Source organism: Drosophila novamexicana, unplaced genomic scaffold, assembly GCF_003285875.2.
Source record: "Drosophila novamexicana strain 15010-1031.04,08,12 unplaced genomic scaffold, DnovRS2.1 tig00001810-arrow-arrow-pilon, whole genome shotgun sequence".
NCBI lineage: Eukaryota > Metazoa > Arthropoda > Insecta > Diptera > Drosophilidae > Drosophila > Drosophila novamexicana.
The window spans coordinates 108,906-126,296 of record NW_020824894.1 but is presented as its reverse complement, the minus strand read 5'-3'; the positions used below and the strand labels follow the sequence as shown (position 1 = coordinate 126,296).

At 42.1% G+C, this 17,391-nt stretch overlaps 5 protein-coding genes across 6 annotated transcripts; 3 read left to right on the top strand and 2 right to left on the bottom strand.

Annotated features, from left to right (window-relative positions):
• Positions 1–624: 624 nt before the first annotated feature.
• Positions 625–7,681, top strand: LOC115768483 (D-2-hydroxyglutarate dehydrogenase, mitochondrial). 2 transcript variants are annotated; one of them, XM_030713063.1, is made up of 6 exons: positions 625–702; positions 2,355–2,514; positions 4,170–4,405; positions 5,611–5,752; positions 5,823–6,516; positions 6,985–7,681. In XM_030713063.1, the coding sequence occupies exons 3-6, from the start codon at positions 4,253–4,255 to the stop codon at positions 7,556–7,558; spliced, it is 1,563 nt and encodes a 520-aa protein (XP_030568923.1). In that variant the 5' UTR covers positions 625–702; positions 2,355–2,514; positions 4,170–4,252; the 3' UTR covers positions 7,559–7,681. The 2 variants fall into 2 exon arrangements, with proteins under 2 accessions (XP_030568923.1, XP_030568924.1); XM_030713064.1 differs by lacking the exon at positions 2,355–2,514 and having other exon boundaries at positions 631–702.
• A 475-nt stretch (positions 7,682–8,156) lies between these two features.
• On the top strand, positions 8,157–11,090 carry LOC115768486 (6-phosphogluconate dehydrogenase, decarboxylating). Its single transcript, XM_030713069.1, has 3 exons — positions 8,157–8,318; positions 8,400–8,623; positions 9,692–11,090. The coding sequence occupies exons 1-3, from the start codon at positions 8,311–8,313 to the stop codon at positions 10,903–10,905; spliced, it is 1,446 nt and encodes a 481-aa protein (XP_030568929.1). The 5' UTR covers positions 8,157–8,310; the 3' UTR covers positions 10,906–11,090.
• LOC115768489 (protein bcn92) lies at positions 10,972–11,973 on the bottom strand. The gene is made up of 3 exons (XM_030713071.1): positions 11,805–11,973; positions 11,617–11,737; positions 10,972–11,415 (listed from the first exon to the last, which is right to left on the bottom strand). The coding sequence occupies exons 1-3, from the start codon at positions 11,882–11,884 to the stop codon at positions 11,338–11,340; spliced, it is 279 nt and encodes a 92-aa protein (XP_030568931.1). The 5' UTR covers positions 11,885–11,973; the 3' UTR covers positions 10,972–11,337.
• Positions 11,974–12,231: 258 nt separating this feature from the next.
• LOC115768488 (GTP-binding nuclear protein Ran) lies at positions 12,232–15,422 on the top strand. The gene is made up of 3 exons (XM_030713070.1): positions 12,232–12,382; positions 14,033–14,587; positions 15,147–15,422. The coding sequence occupies exons 2-3, from the start codon at positions 14,153–14,155 to the stop codon at positions 15,360–15,362; spliced, it is 651 nt and encodes a 216-aa protein (XP_030568930.1). The 5' UTR covers positions 12,232–12,382; positions 14,033–14,152; the 3' UTR covers positions 15,363–15,422.
• Positions 15,423–16,181: 759 nt separating this feature from the next.
• Positions 16,182–16,765, bottom strand: LOC115768481. Its single transcript, XM_030713060.1, has 3 exons — positions 16,642–16,765; positions 16,412–16,574; positions 16,182–16,347 (listed from the first exon to the last, which is right to left on the bottom strand). Exons 1-3 carry the CDS (start codon positions 16,724–16,726, stop codon positions 16,266–16,268), a joined length of 330 nt encoding a protein of 109 aa, XP_030568920.1. The 5' UTR covers positions 16,727–16,765; the 3' UTR covers positions 16,182–16,265.
• Positions 16,766–17,391: the final 626 nt, after the last annotated feature.

The window sequence follows — 17,391 nt, the reverse complement described above, 5'->3', positions numbered from 1 at the left end:
GAAATAGGGAAATGTGCCACTTTTCTAGTAAAAACTTTGTCAATTTTGAAATGATATAAATGAATAACTTCAAATGGATTTCGATTCAATAAGAATTGGGCTATATTCCATATCTCCATGGGGTTTTTCTTTTTTTCCCTCCTTTTTTTCTTAAGCACTTGGGATCAAAGATCTGGATGGAATTGTGTTTTTATATATATATATATATAGCTTTATCTGAATCTTTGGGGTCCTTAAGGTCTTATATTCTTTGAGATATCGATAATTATCGATATTATGACAAAAGGTAGCTTTAGTGCAAAGTTATATTGCAATGTTATAATTGGGCATGCATTTGCCCATTATTATTTATTATTAATAATATTAATCAAATATTAATCATTTCATTCATTGAATTTCAGATCTTGAGCTTTTGTTTTTGTTGTTGTTGTTGTAGGCGAGTGTACGGCCACATGTTGCTGGCCGAGAAGAGACGCAAAGCTCAGCAACAGCTGATCGGAGCGAAGAAAGCTTTTTTGTTTTTTTTTGTTTTTGCGACGCTCAGCTGACGCTAGCCAGCTTTTGCGCTCTTTTTCGTCGTGCTCTTGTTTCAGCGTTTCGCTCGTTTTAGTTTTAGTTTTAGTTTTGTTTTGGTTGTGTTTACGATTTGCGCGACTCGACGAAACTGGACGAGTGCTCGACGCTGCCAGAATATTAGTGCAGGTGCAGTTACATATACATATACATACATACATATATACATGTGCATGGAAAATAACTGCAAAAAACATACATTGCATACATACATATATATGCATATATATGCATATATATATATATGTATATATATGCAGAGAAAGCGCGTAGATTGCTGCCATATTGTTTGCTTTTATAGCATTAAAAGCTGCGCGCTTGTTGTTGTTGTTTTTTTTTGCTCTGCTTCTTTGCGGTTATTTTCCATAACAGAACGAACGAAAGCTCATATCAAATGCAAATTGTTGGCGCGTGCGATGGCTGCGCGCGCGTGTGTGTGTGTACGTATACGTGTGTGTGTGTGAGCAGTCACTCGTTTGCTTATCTGTGTGTGTGCCTAGAGTGCGTGCAAGGCGCGTGTGCAACAGATGACGCCAATAAATGCCATCTCTAGCATGCGTGCATATGTATATATGTGTGTGTGTGTGTGCATATGTATGGAAAGCGAATTTAAGTATTTATAATAAAATATTGATTAAATAAACGTATTGAGATAACACGAAAGTCCGAAAATGACGCTTATCAATAGCTGCCATATACACTCAATGCCACACGCAAGCTTTTGACGTAATCAAAGCACGAAAACACACACACACACACACACACAGAGAGGGACAGGGCATATGAAAGACGACAAATGTAAACAAAAACAAACGTGTGCTGATAGCTTGTCAATAATCTGTGTGACCGAACTATGCAAACACTTAAATGCCAAAAGCTTGCTGCATGAAGCTTTTACGCGGCGCTGTTAACTTCATGCATGTATGACACACATCTGCGATCGACATAGACGTAACTTTGCTAGTTCGTTTTCGTACATGCATGTCATGCATGTGTGTCATACACTCTAGTTGCCGCACGCCCTTTGTCATACGTGACGGTCCGCTCCAGTGTGACCGCCCTCTCTATGACCGTTATCATAGATACTACGTTGGGTGTACATAAATTCAAAGGGTCCGATGCCAAGTTTAATTCAAATTTTTGAATACTATCAATTTGTTGGATTGATGGGATTTCAACAAAAAAGTGTTGCACAACAAAAGCCAATTCATGTAAATTCTGTGATTAAAAGTGTTGCAAAACGTAAAACAAAAAGGAAAAAGGTTTTCATTTATTAGAACTCTAGATTCCAGGGCATTAAAAACACCGAATCGAACTCATATTTTTAAATTTGACTTAGAAACAAGTGTGGGAAAGCAACTTAATGGATTTACTTGGCCTGCCAGATCTGGAAGATCTGGTTGATCCGGTAATATGCCCATGACTGAAGTTTTTGTTAACCTTCCGCTCAATTCAGACCAGAACAATTGCAGAGGCAGGTAAAACTCGATGGATCGTAAATGAGTTTATGATTATGCAGTTTTACCTTTATACCTGGAAATTTCGGACACACACACACACACACACACACATACATACGCTTATGCATATTGACAAAGTAAACCCGGTCGCGGTCATAAAGATATTGACTTTAACAGCACACTCTGCTTTTCGGCCCGGATCCGTTTCACATTCGAGATCGTGGGACGAGCTGCTCTCATTGTTTACCGTTTGTCCACACGTTCCCAACCAAATACCGACTATGCTAATTCTTCTGCTTCTTCTTCTTATTCAATAAAAAGCTCACACATTCGTAACGCTATAGCTAAAACACATTCGCATCCAGCGAGGCACGATTGTGGACGCAAATATATATATCTGGACGCTATCAATCAAAAGTGCGAACGCCGCAATTGACGTACAGCAGCTGATAAAGTACCTGAAAATATCAGATAAAATCAGGTAAAATCGGTCTTACGCAAAGCTGCCGCAAGGTTTAGTCAGGCAACAACTTTATAAGGGTATATTGTATTTGTACAAAATCCAAATGTGAGGCAGAAGGAAGAAGGAAGCATCTCCGACCCCATAGAGTATATATATTCTTGATCAGCATCAATAGCCGAGTCGATCTAGCCATGTCCGTCTGTCTGTCTGTCCGTCCGTATGTATGAACGCAAGGATCTCAGAACCTATAAGGGCTAGAGACATGATAATCGATCATTTACTCCGTTTCCAAGCAATCGATAAAAATCGCTATCGATATCCGGTTTTTTGGGCAATTTTGGTAAATAATAAGAACTAGAGTCAACAAACTTGATATATAGCTTCTAGAATAGAATATATATATGCATTTGAGGTTGGAAGAAGAGGGTTCAGGGTATCTCCTAGTCGGGAGCTCCCTGTTTATAGATTCAGGCATCTGATTTGAAGAAAAATTCAATTGTTATTTCAAGCAGTTCTTTTTTACGAGTGGCTACTGTAACGCGACATTTAAATGCGCTTTCATGCATCCATTTGAGAGCTTAGATCTTTGGGAGACTTTCGAACGTTCAGTCAGACTTGAACCGAAGGTCTATATACAACATTTGAATATTTTATTCCGTTCTGAGATCCGTAATTTCCCAAAACTTCATTTGCAAAAATTTGTAAATCATAATGAATCTCATAAATTGGCTTGAGATATCTTAAAAGTAAAAAGATGTTCATAAAAGAAAATGATATATCCGTATGATTTCATCGGATAGAGTTCTCCTCTGAAGATCGATTCTATGTAAACTATAAATTATATAGTGCTGCGATTCAGCCGATTCCGGCAACAGAAAGTCGTACCTATGCAGAGTTTCATCAAGATATTCCTAAAACAAAGAGACTGGTTATCAGACTCGACTCTTGATACTAATGAAGCGCTTATTATGGGCTCGAAGATGTCGGGCTTAGTGACATTATGATGCAGTAAAGCTCTTTGCTAACCATGGGGGAACAGGCAGTGAAACGTTTACGAAGTAAGAACACAAAAGGCAATCAATATATTAAGGGATTGCGCGAGAGAGATGAAAATGGGCAAATATTGGTTTACAGATAGTGAAACGTTTACGAAGCAAGAACACAAAACAAGAGAAGAAAATTGTCAAAGTGAAACGTTTACGAAGGGAGAACTTAAAAGGCAATCAAAATATTTAATTATTTAGGTAGAGAGAGGGAGGAGAGTCGTCAAATTGTGGGTTACAATCAGTAAATAGTTTACGAAGGGAGAACTTAAAAGGCAATTAAAATATTAAGGGATTGCGCGAAAGAGATGAAAATGGGCAAATATTTGTTTACAGATAGTGAAACGTTTTCGAAGCAAGAACACAAAGCAAGAGAAGAAAAGCTGTCAAAGTAAAACGATTACGAAGGGAGAACTTAAAAGGCAATCAAAAGATGAATTTATTTCAGTAGAGAGCGGGAGCAGATATGTCATATTGCGGCTTACAAATGTTGAAACGTTTACGAAGCAAGAACACAAAGCAAGAGAAGAAAAGCTGTCAAATTGCGGTCTACAAATAGTCTGTTTGGGTTAAAACTAGATTTCGCCACATTATTTGAAATCTTCGCCATGCCTGATTGTATCTTTATAGAGGAGGACCTTCTGAGTTGAGCTGAGCCGAGGAATTTCTTAAACTTTGCCGCCCCGTTATCCTGTTATCCTGCGGCAGCCACCATGCGCTTCCAGGGCCTCATGCAAATGCGCAGATATGCGACAGCCGCCACCCTCAGGCAAATCGCACACACATACGCGCGCGCACACACACGCACGCACACAACGCTGCGCACGCTGGCGAGCAGCGCATCGCCGCTGCCGGAACTGACACAGGTAAGAGAAACAGACAGAGAGAGAGAGAGAGAGCGCGCGCGCGAGAGAGTGACAGAGAGAGAGAGAGGGCGGGAGGGAGGCAGCGAGAGTGTGAGTCTTGGCTCTGTGGTGAGTTGACTTTGCGGCCAGCATGGCCCAATCGCCGCTTTGCAAATGGTGGTTGCAAAATTAACCGCTATGTACAGTTGTACAGTTGTACAGTTGCGCACATTGCGGTGAATGGCAAATTCCCCTAATTTCTGACAAATAAACAACGAAAGCTTATCAATCTGTAACGAATTAGTAGAGCAAAGGATTCAAATACACGACTTGAAAATAGTTTTTCAACAATATATTCGTACACTTTCCCATTGTAGAACGTTTGGTTCTATGTTCGCCAAATGTGATCGTAATCCCTATCGATAGGGTTTTGCTTAAATACCTGACACTAAATACTTGAATATCAGATAAAGCTAATAAATAATATGAAGTTTTATTTCTTGCTATGAATCCTAAATAATTGTATAATAATAATAAAAGACTATGGAAAGTTTAATCGAATTGAACATCAAATTGGGGTAATCGCCCATGCAAATAGAGCATATTTTGTTATATTTTAAAGAATATTTAAAATATCTAAACTCTAACTAGAAAACCAAAAGCCACATTTCTGAAGTCTAGAAACTCTATCCCAATAATAATTTCAGTCTATAAAAATTTTTAATTTAATTTTTAATAATAATAAAAAAAATAATAAATAAAAAAAAATTAAAAATAAAAATAAAAAAAATAATAAAAAAGTAAAAAAATAAATTTACCAAATTATAGAAAAAACTTTCTAAAGATTACAATATTTTCAAACTTTTTTCGACAAAAATAAAAAATTCATTTAAAAATATCAAAAATATATTTGCTAAAAAAAAAAAATAAAAACAAAATCCTAGAAGTTAGAAAATATTTTCTAAAAAAAAAAACTTGAAAATATTGCCCAAAAATCTAAATTTAGTTAAACAAAAAAAAAAAAAAATAGTTGCCAGGAAATTGAGAAAAAGTTGTTGCTTTAGTGGCGATTTTCATAAATTCAGCATCAAATGGGTTTTGAGCTCAGTTTTGATACAGAGTTCGAACCCTCTAGAGCTGGCATCCCTTGGGACTCAGATTAGACTTAAATGCAGTTCAATGCGATGCTACGATTCTTAAGAAGTTTTGCCATTTTGCCGCCGCAGATCTCGGACCATGTGCAGCGCGGCAATTACGCAGAGCTGAACGACAAGGATGTGTCGCACTTTGAGCAGCTGCTGGGCAAGAATCATGTGCTCACCGAGGATCTGGAGGGCTACAACATATGCTTCCTGAAGCGCATACGCGGTGAGTGTGCCTTGTCTCCAGAGTCTAACACCGAACGTACCACTCATTTGTGTCGCCCTACGACTGGCAGGCAACAGCAAGCTGGTCCTCAAGCCGGGCAGCACGGCGGAGGTGTCCGCCGTATTGCGCTACTGCAACGAGCGTCGGCTGGCCGTGGTGCCGCAGGGTGGCAACACTGGCTTGGTGGGCGGTTCGGTGCCCATATGCGATGAGATAGTGCTGTCGCTGCAGCGCCTGAACAAGGTGCTCTCCGTGGACGAGGTGACCGGCATTGCCATTGTCGAGGCCGGCTGCATTCTGGAGAACTTTGATCAGCGTGCCCGGGATGTGGGTCTCACCGTGCCGCTGGATTTGGGCGCCAAGGCCAGTTGCCACATTGGCGGCAATGTGTCCACCAATGCCGGCGGCGTTCGTGTTGTGCGCTATGGCAATCTGCATGGCTCTGTCCTGGGCATCGAGGCTGTGCTGGCCAACGGTCAGGTGCTCGATCTGATGTCCAATTTCAAGAAGGACAACACCGGCTATCATATGAAGCATCTGTTCATTGGCTCCGAGGGCACGCTGGGCGTTGTTACCAAGCTGTCCATGCTCTGTCCGCATGTCTCCAAGGCCGTTAATGTCGCCTTCATTGGCCTCAATTCCTTTGAGGATGTGCTCAAGACATTTGTCAGCGCCAAACGCAATCTGGGCGAAATACTTAGCTCCTGTGAGCTCATCGATGAGCTGGCCCTCAACACGGCGCTAACCCAGTTCAAGTTTCTTAAGTAAGTAAATGTGCTCGACCAGTTGCCCTGTGCCCAGACCCTGGCTGCCCAATCATCTATTCACGCCAAGAGACATGCTTTAATTAGTTCGGCCTATATTGTCCGATCGCATTGCAATTTTTGGCGCTTAGAGAGGATAATCAGTTTGACACTAGTTTCTTCAATTCTTCCATGTTGGGCCGATTTTTCACTAAGGTATCCAGAAAATGAAATATCTATGCCGTGTTTTATTCCACAAGAAGCTACAGTTCCCATTTGCTGTCTCTAATCCATAAAGTTCTCGAGATACGCTTGAAAAACTAGGGGCTAGTCTGTTGATTCGATAACGCTGTTGGGCTAACGGCAAAAGTTATCGATAATTTGTGTGGTAATCGAGAATTTGGTGACTGCAGCTCGAGTCAGAAAACGTCCCCCTTCTTGTTCGCACAGTTTAGTTAAGATTTAATGATGTCAACATTCAACCCTTAGCTCGCCCATCTCTGGCTATCCCTTCTACATGCTCATCGAGACCTCCGGCAGCAATGGCGCACATGACGAGGAGAAGATCAATCAGTTCATTAGCGAGGGCATGGAACGTGGCGAAATATTGGATGGCACTGTTACCGGGGAGCCCGGCAAGGTGCAGGAGATTTGGAAAATTCGCGAAATGGTGCCGCTGGGCCTCATCGAGAAGAGCTTCTGCTTCAAGTATGACATATCGCTGCCGCTGCGCGATTTCTATGGCATTGTGGATGTCATGCGGGAGAGATGCGGTCCACTGGCCACAGTTGTGTGCGGCTATGGCCATTTGGGCGACTCCAACCTGCATCTGAACGTGTCCTGTGAGCAGTTCAACGAGGACATCTACAAGCGTGTCGAGCCATTTGTCTACGAGTACACGTCCAAATTGAAGGGCAGCATCAGTGCCGAGCATGGCATCGGTTTTCTCAAAAAGGATTATCTGCATTATTCCAAGAATCCGGTGGCCATTGACTGGATGCGTGACATGAAGAAAATGTTTGATCCCAATGGCATACTCAATCCCTATAAGATGCTTAATTAAATCCAGCACCGCCTCATACTATATATTCTTAATTTTTTTTTTTTTTTTTGTGTCTCTTATAATCATATTGTTACAAATATAAAGTGTAAAGCTTCTGATAATAAATGTGCATTTACTTGTTTGTCTATTCAATTCAAGCGCATTTATCGCCTATCGATTGCTGCAGCTAACGCCTATCGATCGCTGCAGCTATCGGCTGGAGCTAGAGCTGGAGCTGGACTAGAGGGCGGCTCAAGGTGGTGTCAAGCTTTGAGCCGTTAGAGATGAGCGCAGCGCAAACTTTTGCCACGCACGACAATGAACCTTATTCCTTTTTTTTATTTTTGCGTTTTAAACCAATTGAAATTGAACAATAAATATTCACACAACATCACATAAAACTTAACAAAAAGTTTTGTGGAAACATCAAATGAATTTACTTTGTAAAGTGCAGCCATATTGAATTGAAGTCTCTTTGGCTTCAAACAAAACGCTCGCATATTCGTGCCTGCAGCCCTGCGTCTGCGTGACACGAGACGCGCTCAGCTCTAGCGCAAAGCTTTACGGCTTTTTGGCATTTATCGGTTCTGCTTTGCGCTTCGTGCGTCAGTTTCACTTGGCTAACGCAAACGGCCAGAAGTCGGCAGCGCTGCGAAATTGACATAGGCGAAAATAGAAACGAGTTTTTCGCGTCAAATTTACAACTAATAACAATTTTTTTTTTTTCATAAATCATTTAGTAATACAAAAAACAAAAAACAAGAAACACAAATATGAGCGGGTAAGCAAATGTTATTGCCGATTTGTGTGCAACGTGTCAATTTTGTTTTTGTTTTTCTTTTTTTAATATTTGTGAATGCAGCAAAGCTGATATTGCACTCATTGGCCTGGCCGTAATGGGCCAGAATCTCATACTGAACATGGACGAGAAGGGCTTCGTGGTATGCGCGTATAATCGCACCGTCTCCAAGGTGCAAGACTTTCTAAACAACGAGGCCAAAGGCACCAAAGTGATTGGCGCCGAGTCATTGAAGGACATGGTCGAAAAACTGAAAAGGCCACGCAAAGTCATGCTGCTTGTCAAGGGTAAGTTAAGTGTGTGTGTGTGAGTGTTGCTGTAATATTGTGGAGTGAGTGGCGTGCACTGATCGCGCCATTTGTCTGTCTGTGTGTGTGTGTGTGTGTGTGTGTGTGTGTGTGGAAGTCAAAGCAAAGTCATGCACACAAAAATTGCATAGCTTTTCGTTTTGTTGCGGCCTGTCAAAAAAAAAAAACAGCGGGAGAGCATTTGGCTGCGCGTGTGTGCGTGAGAGAGCGAGAGAGAGAGTGCAAATATAATTTACTATTTGTTTTTGTTTACCTATAACGATATACACGCTATCGATTAATAGTGCTTCTTCGGTTAGTTATCGCTTAAGCTCAATACGCAGCTTAATGCTGCCAAGCTAGTTCAATAGAAGCGGCCGAGAATTTACATTTTGCATGGTAACTGAAGCAGCATACTGTGCCTGTTTAGTTCCTTCACGCCGGTTGACCATTCCCTTACACACACACACACACGCACACAAACTCACTCGAACATTCGACTTTCAGTATATGTAGGTCATATAGAATGAAAAAAAAAAGAACACGACTCAACAGGTGCTTAGCACTTGGGTCAAGATCAATGCCCGCGATAAGGTTTTGCCGTCGGGCTATCAAATGCTATCAAAACTTGTTGTCATTATCTTATTAAAGCGCAGAAACTAGCGACTTTGGGCTGACCTTAAGTCAAGGTCGACTTTAACACTTTGGCACTAGAAAAAACAACAAAAAAAAAAAAAAAAAAAAAAAAAAAAAACAAAGCAAAGCTTCGACTCGCAATTCTTGTTCTCGAAAAAAACAACACTTTCAAAAAAGCGCTTTAAAATATCAATTAGATTGCGATATTGAGAGAGAGAAAAAAAGAGTAACCTACACAAATTCTAATCGCGGTTCGCAGCACTAATTGAGCCACAGCCCAACACTAGATTTGGCCTTAGTATTTAGGCGATAGTATTTGGCAGCATGCCTTTGAGCACACGCCCATCTCTGGCATTGACTTTCGAAACAAGCAACAAACACTTGACCTTGTCTAATCACACTGCGTTCCTTTCTTTTTTTTCTCGCTGGCAGCTGGCAGTGCTGTGGACGATTTTATAGCGCAACTGGTGCCGCTGCTGTCGCCGGGCGATGTCATCATCGATGGCGGCAACTCTGAGTATCAGGACACAACGCGCCGCTGCGATGAGCTGCAGAAGCTGGGCCTGCTCTATGTGGGCTCCGGTGTTAGCGGCGGTGAGGAGGGCGCCCGGCATGGACCGTCGCTGATGCCGGGCGGTCATGCGGCCGCATGGCCACTGATCAAACCCATTTTTCAGGCCATTTGCGCAAAGGCCGACGGCGAGCCGTGCTGCGAATGGGTGGGCGATGCCGGCGCCGGGCATTTCGTCAAAATGGTGCACAATGGCATCGAGTATGGGGACATGCAGCTGATCTGTGAGGCATATCACATTATGAAGAGTCTGGGACTAACGGCGCCGCAAATGTCCGAGGCGTTTGGCCAATGGAATGGCGCCGAGCTGGAGTCGTTTCTCATTGAAATAACACGGGACATTTTGCAGTACAACGACGGCGAGGGCTATCTGCTGGAGCGCATACGTGACACCGCCGGTCAAAAGGGCACCGGCAAATGGACAGCAATTGCGGCCCTGCAATACGGTGTGCCCGTCACGCTCATCGGCGAGGCGGTCTTCTCGCGCTGCCTTTCCGCGCTCAAGGATGAGCGAGTGCGCGCCAGCAGCCTGCTGAAGGGACCCGGCTGCAAGCCGTCCATGCCGGATATGAAAACGTTCCTCAATAGCCTCAAATATGCGCTATACTGTGCCAAGATTGTCAGCTATGCCCAGGGCTTTATGCTGATGCGGGAGGCGGCCACCGAGAATAACTGGAGCTTAAATTATGGCGGCATTGCGTTAATGTGGCGCGGCGGCTGCATCATACGCAGCGTATTCCTCGGCAACATCAAGGATGCGTATACACGCCAGCCAAAACTGCCCAATCTGCTGCTCGACGACTTCTTCAAGTGCGCCATCGAGAACGGGCAGGACGCATGGCGTCAGGTGGTGGCCAATGCCTTCATCTGGGGCATACCCGTGCCGGCGCTATCGACGGCGCTCAGTTTCTATGATGGATATCGCACGGCCAAATTGCCGGCGAATCTGTTGCAGGCACAGCGTGACTATTTTGGCGCCCATACATACGAGCTGCTCGGCAAGGAGGGCCAATTCCACCATACCAACTGGACGGGCACTGGCGGCAATGTTTCGGCCAGCACCTATCAGGCATAGACGCCATATACATTCCATATTTACAATTTGTATGCTCTTATATCAATAGGCTCGCCTCTTAGTGTATTTCTATGCTATTTTCATTTTTCAATTGCTTCTTTTTTGTTTTTGTTTTAAGTACTTTAGGACGGTACTTAATTATACAATATGTAATTAAAGTATATGTACACGTATATTACTTCATTGTAATTAATATATTATTAAACTGGTGTTTTTTTTTTCTTCTACAATCTCCAGCGATTGATTTGATTTGGTTTTTTGGCGGCAACTAACGTGAACATAACAAATACAGCAAAAAGCAACATTCAAATTTAACGAGTCTTTCGAGTTTTAGGCCGCCCGCGCCGGCTATTGTCCAGGTGCCATTTGCCTTTGTGTGTGTGTGTGTATGTGTGTGTGTGTGTTTCGAGTGGATGACAGTGATGCAACATTTTAATCGTCGGATGGCCGCAGCGTCTTTGTTTGCTCGATAACCAGCTTATCCGTTGTGTAAAGATGACCGATAATTACCTAAAAGTGATGGGGAGAGGGTGTTGAATACACTGCTGATATCGTTTTGTTATCGTTAGCAACGCTGACGTCAAAAGTGACGTGCTGCAGTGCGATAACAATTAGACAGTTAGCCATGTAGATTGGTGTGCGTGTATGTTTGTGTGCATGTGCGCACATGTACAGCTGTTTTCCCAATTTTATGACCCGGCACAAGCTCACCTGTCGACGAATCAATTCCAAACTTTGCTTGGCATTTGCCATCTGCCGATCGATTTCCTTAAAATCATTTACCATCCTATTGGCCCGAAATGTGTCGCGTATCTTGCGTAGCGCATACATTCTGTCCACAAAAAAAAATAAAAATAAAAAAAAATGTTATGTTAAGCTATTTCACAATACCCACACACCTAAAGTTGTAAGAGGGCAGCTTCTCGGATTCACGCAACAAATTCCGATACAATGTAATTGCCTGGCGACGTGTCGACATCCTTGTATATGTTGTGTGTGGACAACAAGAAAAATATACAATTTAAAATTGATTTTAATTGATAATAATCGTATTGATTATTTTTGTTGAAAAGTACAATTTAGTGATGTTAACAAATAAAAAGCAAAACAACGACTTATCGATTACTATCTGTCGATTACAAATCGAGCGTATTGCACTTGATATATCGATATCAATGTCTCTCCGGTTTTCAGTATTTAATAAATACTAATTATACACACAGCCCATTTATCCAAACTGAATAGTAACCGTTGGTTACACTGTCGCCTTGATACATCAACTTGAAGTTATCGTCACAAAAGCTATATCGATATATTTGTTAGTTGCAAACAGGATCACGAGAAAAAAGTAAGGTTGATGCGAAGTAATACTCGATAAGAGAAGCAATACCTTTGTCATTTCTGTGTCCGTGCTGTTGAAAGAAACATTTAGTCTGTGTGCTCTTGCTAATTGTTGAAACAAAAAGAAAGCCAGCATGTAAGTAAAGCCAAAATACACACTACACACGCTGTTAGCTTGCCTGCGAATAGATGTTAAATTTGCGAACGTCTCAAATGCGATGATGACGGCGTCGCAATACGTTATCGGTGGGTGGTCTAGGGTCTGTCTGCTGACGATGTTTAAGTGTGCACAATTCAATTCAATTTAATATATACGCATATGCATATATATGTATATATGTTGCGAATGTGCTTGCCCTTTTCCCCAATCTGTTGCTAACTACATAGCCAAAGCTATTGTTGTTCCTCCAGCCTCTGCTAGAAGGCCACTTTAGGCCGGCGTCGCACGACGTGGTACTGCTGCTGCCGCCGCCGCCGCCGCGTGTGTTGGCATGGATTCAGAATTGTGAGGGATATGCCAGCGTAAATATTTGCAGAATTGTGCGCATGTATTAAATTTAAACTTAAAATCAACATTTCGTATAATTTGCCTTTTGGAAATGCCAAAAAAGAACTGCACACAAACGACGGCCATTCGCACAAATTTGTGAGGTTAAACCTGAATAAGTAGGAAAAAAAATTTGCGTCATGTTTCAGACTGGCGCGTGTATTGGCGTTTAGGCATGTGTCTGTGTGTGTGTGTGCGTGTGCGTGTGTATAAGTCGGCAATAGCCCATGCTTGTGTGCATTGGTGTGCGAGAATATACGTTAGCACTTGTTAGTTGATTGTGTTTATTAATAAGACAAATGCGAATTGGATTTGCATTGCGTTTATTCATGTGAATTAACATTGCATTGCAGTTGGCATGCTCTTTGTTTGCTTGGTTTACATTTTTTGGCGCGCTTTAGTTGCGTCTGCTACAGTAGCAGCCACTCGCTATACATTTCGCTTGCTCGCTCGCACTTGCAGGGCTCTTGCCTCCACCGTGTGCTTGTGTGCGTGTGTGTGTGTGTGCGTCAGCTAAGCAACGCATTTCAACAATATCTGCAATTAATACTGGAGTGACACACAATTCACTTATATATTTTAGTTTAGCCCAAGTAAAAATGTTGTTATATACAAAAATATGTATTTGTGCAATATAGAAATCTTGATGTTTACACATATTGTTTATGTCTTCTATTTGTGGCTTGATCAAAGTGTTGTACATTTTTGGCCGTATTTACATATTTAAATAAAACATTTTAAGGCATTTTGCAGTACTGCAATTTTAGGGTTGCAATTGTGACAAAAACAAAAACTGAGAGTATCATTCCACTATTGCGCTTACATAAAGCCGACAAGAACAACAATTGTATGTCAGCCTTCTCTCACGGCATGGTCGCATGCTACCTGCCTGTACTCACACACACACACACGCGCGCTCACACACACATACACAGCGACGGCAGCTGCAGTTTTATTGCCCTGTGGCTTGCTCTCTTGCATTTGCTTCTGTCTCGCTCTCTGTTCGCTGTTAAAAGAGACCCCGCAACTGAGAACAGCTGTTGTTGTCCTTTGGCGCGCTTTAGTGCGGCCTTTGGCATTAGCCGTTCTGCTTTGACCTCTACCTTTCGTTTCTGGTGCGCTGCTTGCGTTGGCCGCATTCGCATTGCGCTCGCCGCACGCCTAACATCAAACCTCGTGCCCTAAAAATCGAACAACACAAATTCTGCAACGATATTAATTTAAACGCATCTTCAACAGAAACCAGCAGCAGCAGCAACTCCAGAGGGACCGTGTGCGAATTGAAATTTTGTATAGTGTTGTAGAGCACATAAATTGAAGGAAGCACAACAAGAACAACAACAACAGCAGGCAGGCAACATGGCTCAGGAAGTACAGGATATGCCCACATTCAAGTGCGTGCTGGTCGGCGACGGTGGCACCGGCAAAACAACTTTCGTCAAACGTCACATGACCGGCGAATTTGAAAAGAAATATGTTGCCACACTGGGCGTTGAGGTGCATCCATTGATCTTTCACACCAATCGAGGCGCCATCCGTTTCAATGTGTGGGACACGGCCGGACAGGAGAAATTTGGCGGTTTGCGCGATGGCTATTATATACAGGGACAATGTGCCGTCATTATGTTTGATGTAACATCGCGTGTCACCTACAAGAATGTGCCCAACTGGCATAGGGATCTGGTGCGCGTCTGCGAGAATATACCGATTGTCCTTTGTGGCAATAAAGTTGATATCAAGGATCGCAAGGTCAAGGCCAAAAGCATTGTGTTTCACCGAAAGAAAAACTTGCAGGTGAGTGCTTAAAGTTTAGAAAGCGTTTCCCATAAAATGCACAAGCATCAACAACATGCACAGACATGTCACAAAACGAATATAACAGAGATGGATGGCAGAAGTGAGCGAGACAGCGATAGCTCAAAACAAAAAACTGTTCATCGACAGTGGGTCACATACAAAATATACAGTTTCTAGTATTTTCTCTCTCTCTCTCACTCTCTCTCTCGTTTTATCCACTTGGAGTAAATGAATGAAATTATACTCGAATGATTTGATTTACAGTTGGGATATTGCTGGTAAATTGTTTTCAAACAGTTTATCATCTCGTTTAACAAGTAAATAAAACGAAAGACTTGTAGTTTCCTAGCTACGACAGACAAAAATAATAGGAATTGTGCTTTGTTTATTTTCAAATTTCTGTGGAGTATCGATAAAAAGACGCAATTAAAAGTTATCGATTGTTGATGCTTTGCACGAGAGAACACGAAGAGGAGCAGTTGGTTTTGAATAGAAACGTACCGTAACCTTGTACAATTTTTGCTAATCTCGATCAATTTCTTGTTTGTTTATGCAGTACTACGACATCTCGGCAAAATCGAATTACAACTTTGAGAAACCATTCCTTTGGCTGGCCCGCAAACTGGTCGGCGATCCAAATCTGGAGTTCGTGGCAATGCCGGCACTGCTGCCACCGGAGGTCAAAATGGATAAAGACTGGCAGCTGCAAATTGAGCGCGACTTGCAGGAGGCGCAGGCGACCGCCTTGCCCGACGAGGATGAGGATCTATAAGCTATAGCTCTATACTGAATATAAACAATAAATGAATGAAGAAAAGCAAACAAAACAGCAGATCAACAGGGTTTACAATAGCAACAGCAACAGCAACATCAGCAAGCTAAGCGATAAAACAACATCCAGAACTGCAGCGCCGGGATAACCATAAGCAGCACCACACACACACTCACACAGTCACAAGCCCTCCCCCCTACACACATACACTCACACACAGAGAGACAGAGCAAGAGAGCGAGAGAGCATAACTCTGGCCCCAAATTATTATTATCATATTGTGTAATTACGATTTTTCGTTTAATTTTTTTTTTTTTTTTTTTTTTTTTTTTTTGTTTTTCAACTCTGCTGTCTGGTGGCATGACAAAATTTTGGTGGCACGCAGCAGAATTATGTTTTAACAGAAATTTAAAAGAAAAACAAAAGCTTATATAACATAAACGAAGGAAAAAAATGGGAAAAATTTGAAGAAGAAACTATATAACTCTAACATGCAGCATTAATTAAGAGAGATTTAAGAAGCGTTGGTCAACGGCAGCCCAAGACACACAACTGCTGAACAGATCTGGCTTAGAGTAATTGTGAAATATTGAGAAACTCAACTCGTAAGGCTACATTGAAATCACAACAACAACAGCAACAGCAGCAGCAACAACAACACATAAAAAACAAACAATTATTGCGATTAAATGGATAAATAAATAGCTAAGACAAATAAAAACGAAACCAGAAAGAACTAAAACGGTATACCAAGAAATGTTGTCATTATTATTAATCATATTCTGTTTAAACTCAACATACACATGTATATATTTAGATTGTTATTATTGTATATGGCTCGTGTCCCAGCCAGAGTGGGAGAGAGAGACTGAGGGGGAGGGGGAGGCGCATCCTCATCCTCATCTAGGGGCATTTGACACAGCAGGCGGGAAAGACGCCCGTGTAGCGCTGCTTGTTGAGACAGGTGACCTTTTGGTCGGCGCATCTGTTTTGAATTGATCGTTGACGTCAGAGATAGACAGAAATAGATAGATGCGGCTCATACTCACTCCTCGACAATGGTCTTGAACGTGTCCGTGCAAATGGCACGCTTCAGGCATTTGCCCTCCTTGCCAAAGTCCACATAATCCTGACCCTTCTTCAACAGCGGCAAATACTTGAGAAACACGGTCTCGTCCTCGGCATTGCGGTACGTGCACACGGGCTCGCTCACTGTTTAAATGAGCCAACTAACTAACTAGCTGCAGCTTCCTTGGAACTAACAACGCCAGCAACTCACCTGCCTCGCAGCTGCCCAGCATCATCATCAGCAGCAGCAGCCCAATTGTTGCGCCCAGCCAGGTTGAGTTGTTGTTGCGCATCATTGTGGAATTGTTTGGATCGACTGAAGCCCCTTTGGCTCAACCAGTTAGCTATTTATACCCCCAACTATGTCTACCTACTACAGTTACGCGAATTTACAATTCTAATTTGCAAAACAACAACAAAAACTAATTTGTTTATTTCAGACTGTTTAGCTCGACTTTCAGATGTGCGCTACGCGAGCTGATAGGTTTTTTTTTTTTTAAGATTAAACATGAAATATGGCTTACCTTTTGGAGCTCGTAATTGCCAAGGGCATTTCGAAATTCCACCTTTATTTTATAGATCTATGATATATATGATATAGTATATATAATATACCACCCCCTCTAAGAGTATAACAATTTTTTCCAGCAATGGATCGGTTCATCTATTCCCGAATATCCCTTATATCTTCGATATGCCTGAATAGTTTTTCGATCCTGAGATCGATTCATCTATTCCCGAATATCCCATATATATATATATATATATATATACATATATTCGAACTTCCAATGAAACCAATTCAGTTTCTTTAAGACCCGAACCCAGGTTCAGTTCATGTTAGGAAATAATTTTTGGAACTGGAACACGAACCGGTTCGCATTTGCTTGATGTCCATGCAACGTAGCGTATTCGTTAGTTGCCGATTTTTCATTTTGAAATTCCAACACAAGTCGCATTT

Coding starts and splice junctions, on each gene's coding strand:
- LOC115768481 (XM_030713060.1), bottom strand. CDS start 16,726: ATGATGCGCAACAACAACTCAACCTGGCTGGGCGCAACAATTGGGCTG. Junction 16,575..16,641: donor GCTGGGCAGCTGCGAGGCAG/GTGAGTTGCTGG, acceptor TCATTTAAACAG/TGAGCGAGCCCGTGTGCACG. Junction 16,348..16,411: donor TTCAAGACCATTGTCGAGGA/GTGAGTATGAGC, acceptor AATTCAAAACAG/ATGCGCCGACCAAAAGGTCA.
- LOC115768488 (XM_030713070.1), top strand. CDS start 14,153: ATGGCTCAGGAAGTACAGGATATGCCCACATTCAAGTGCGTGCTGGTC. Junction 14,588..15,146: donor ACCGAAAGAAAAACTTGCAG/GTGAGTGCTTAA, acceptor TTGTTTATGCAG/TACTACGACATCTCGGCAAA.
- LOC115768483 (XM_030713063.1), top strand. CDS start 4,253: ATGCGCTTCCAGGGCCTCATGCAAATGCGCAGATATGCGACAGCCGCC. Junction 4,406..5,610: donor CGCTGCCGGAACTGACACAG/GTAAGAGAAACA, acceptor TTGCCGCCGCAG/ATCTCGGACCATGTGCAGCG. Junction 5,753..5,822: donor CTTCCTGAAGCGCATACGCG/GTGAGTGTGCCT, acceptor TACGACTGGCAG/GCAACAGCAAGCTGGTCCTC.
- LOC115768486 (XM_030713069.1), top strand. Junction 8,624..9,691: donor AGTCATGCTGCTTGTCAAGG/GTAAGTTAAGTG, acceptor TCTCGCTGGCAG/CTGGCAGTGCTGTGGACGAT.
- LOC115768489 (XM_030713071.1), bottom strand. CDS start 11,884: ATGTCGACACGTCGCCAGGCAATTACATTGTATCGGAATTTGTTGCGT. Junction 11,738..11,804: donor CTGCCCTCTTACAACTTTAG/GTGTGTGGGTAT, acceptor TTTTGTGGACAG/AATGTATGCGCTACGCAAGA. Junction 11,416..11,616: donor TGGAATTGATTCGTCGACAG/GTGAGCTTGTGC, acceptor CATCACTTTTAG/GTAATTATCGGTCATCTTTA.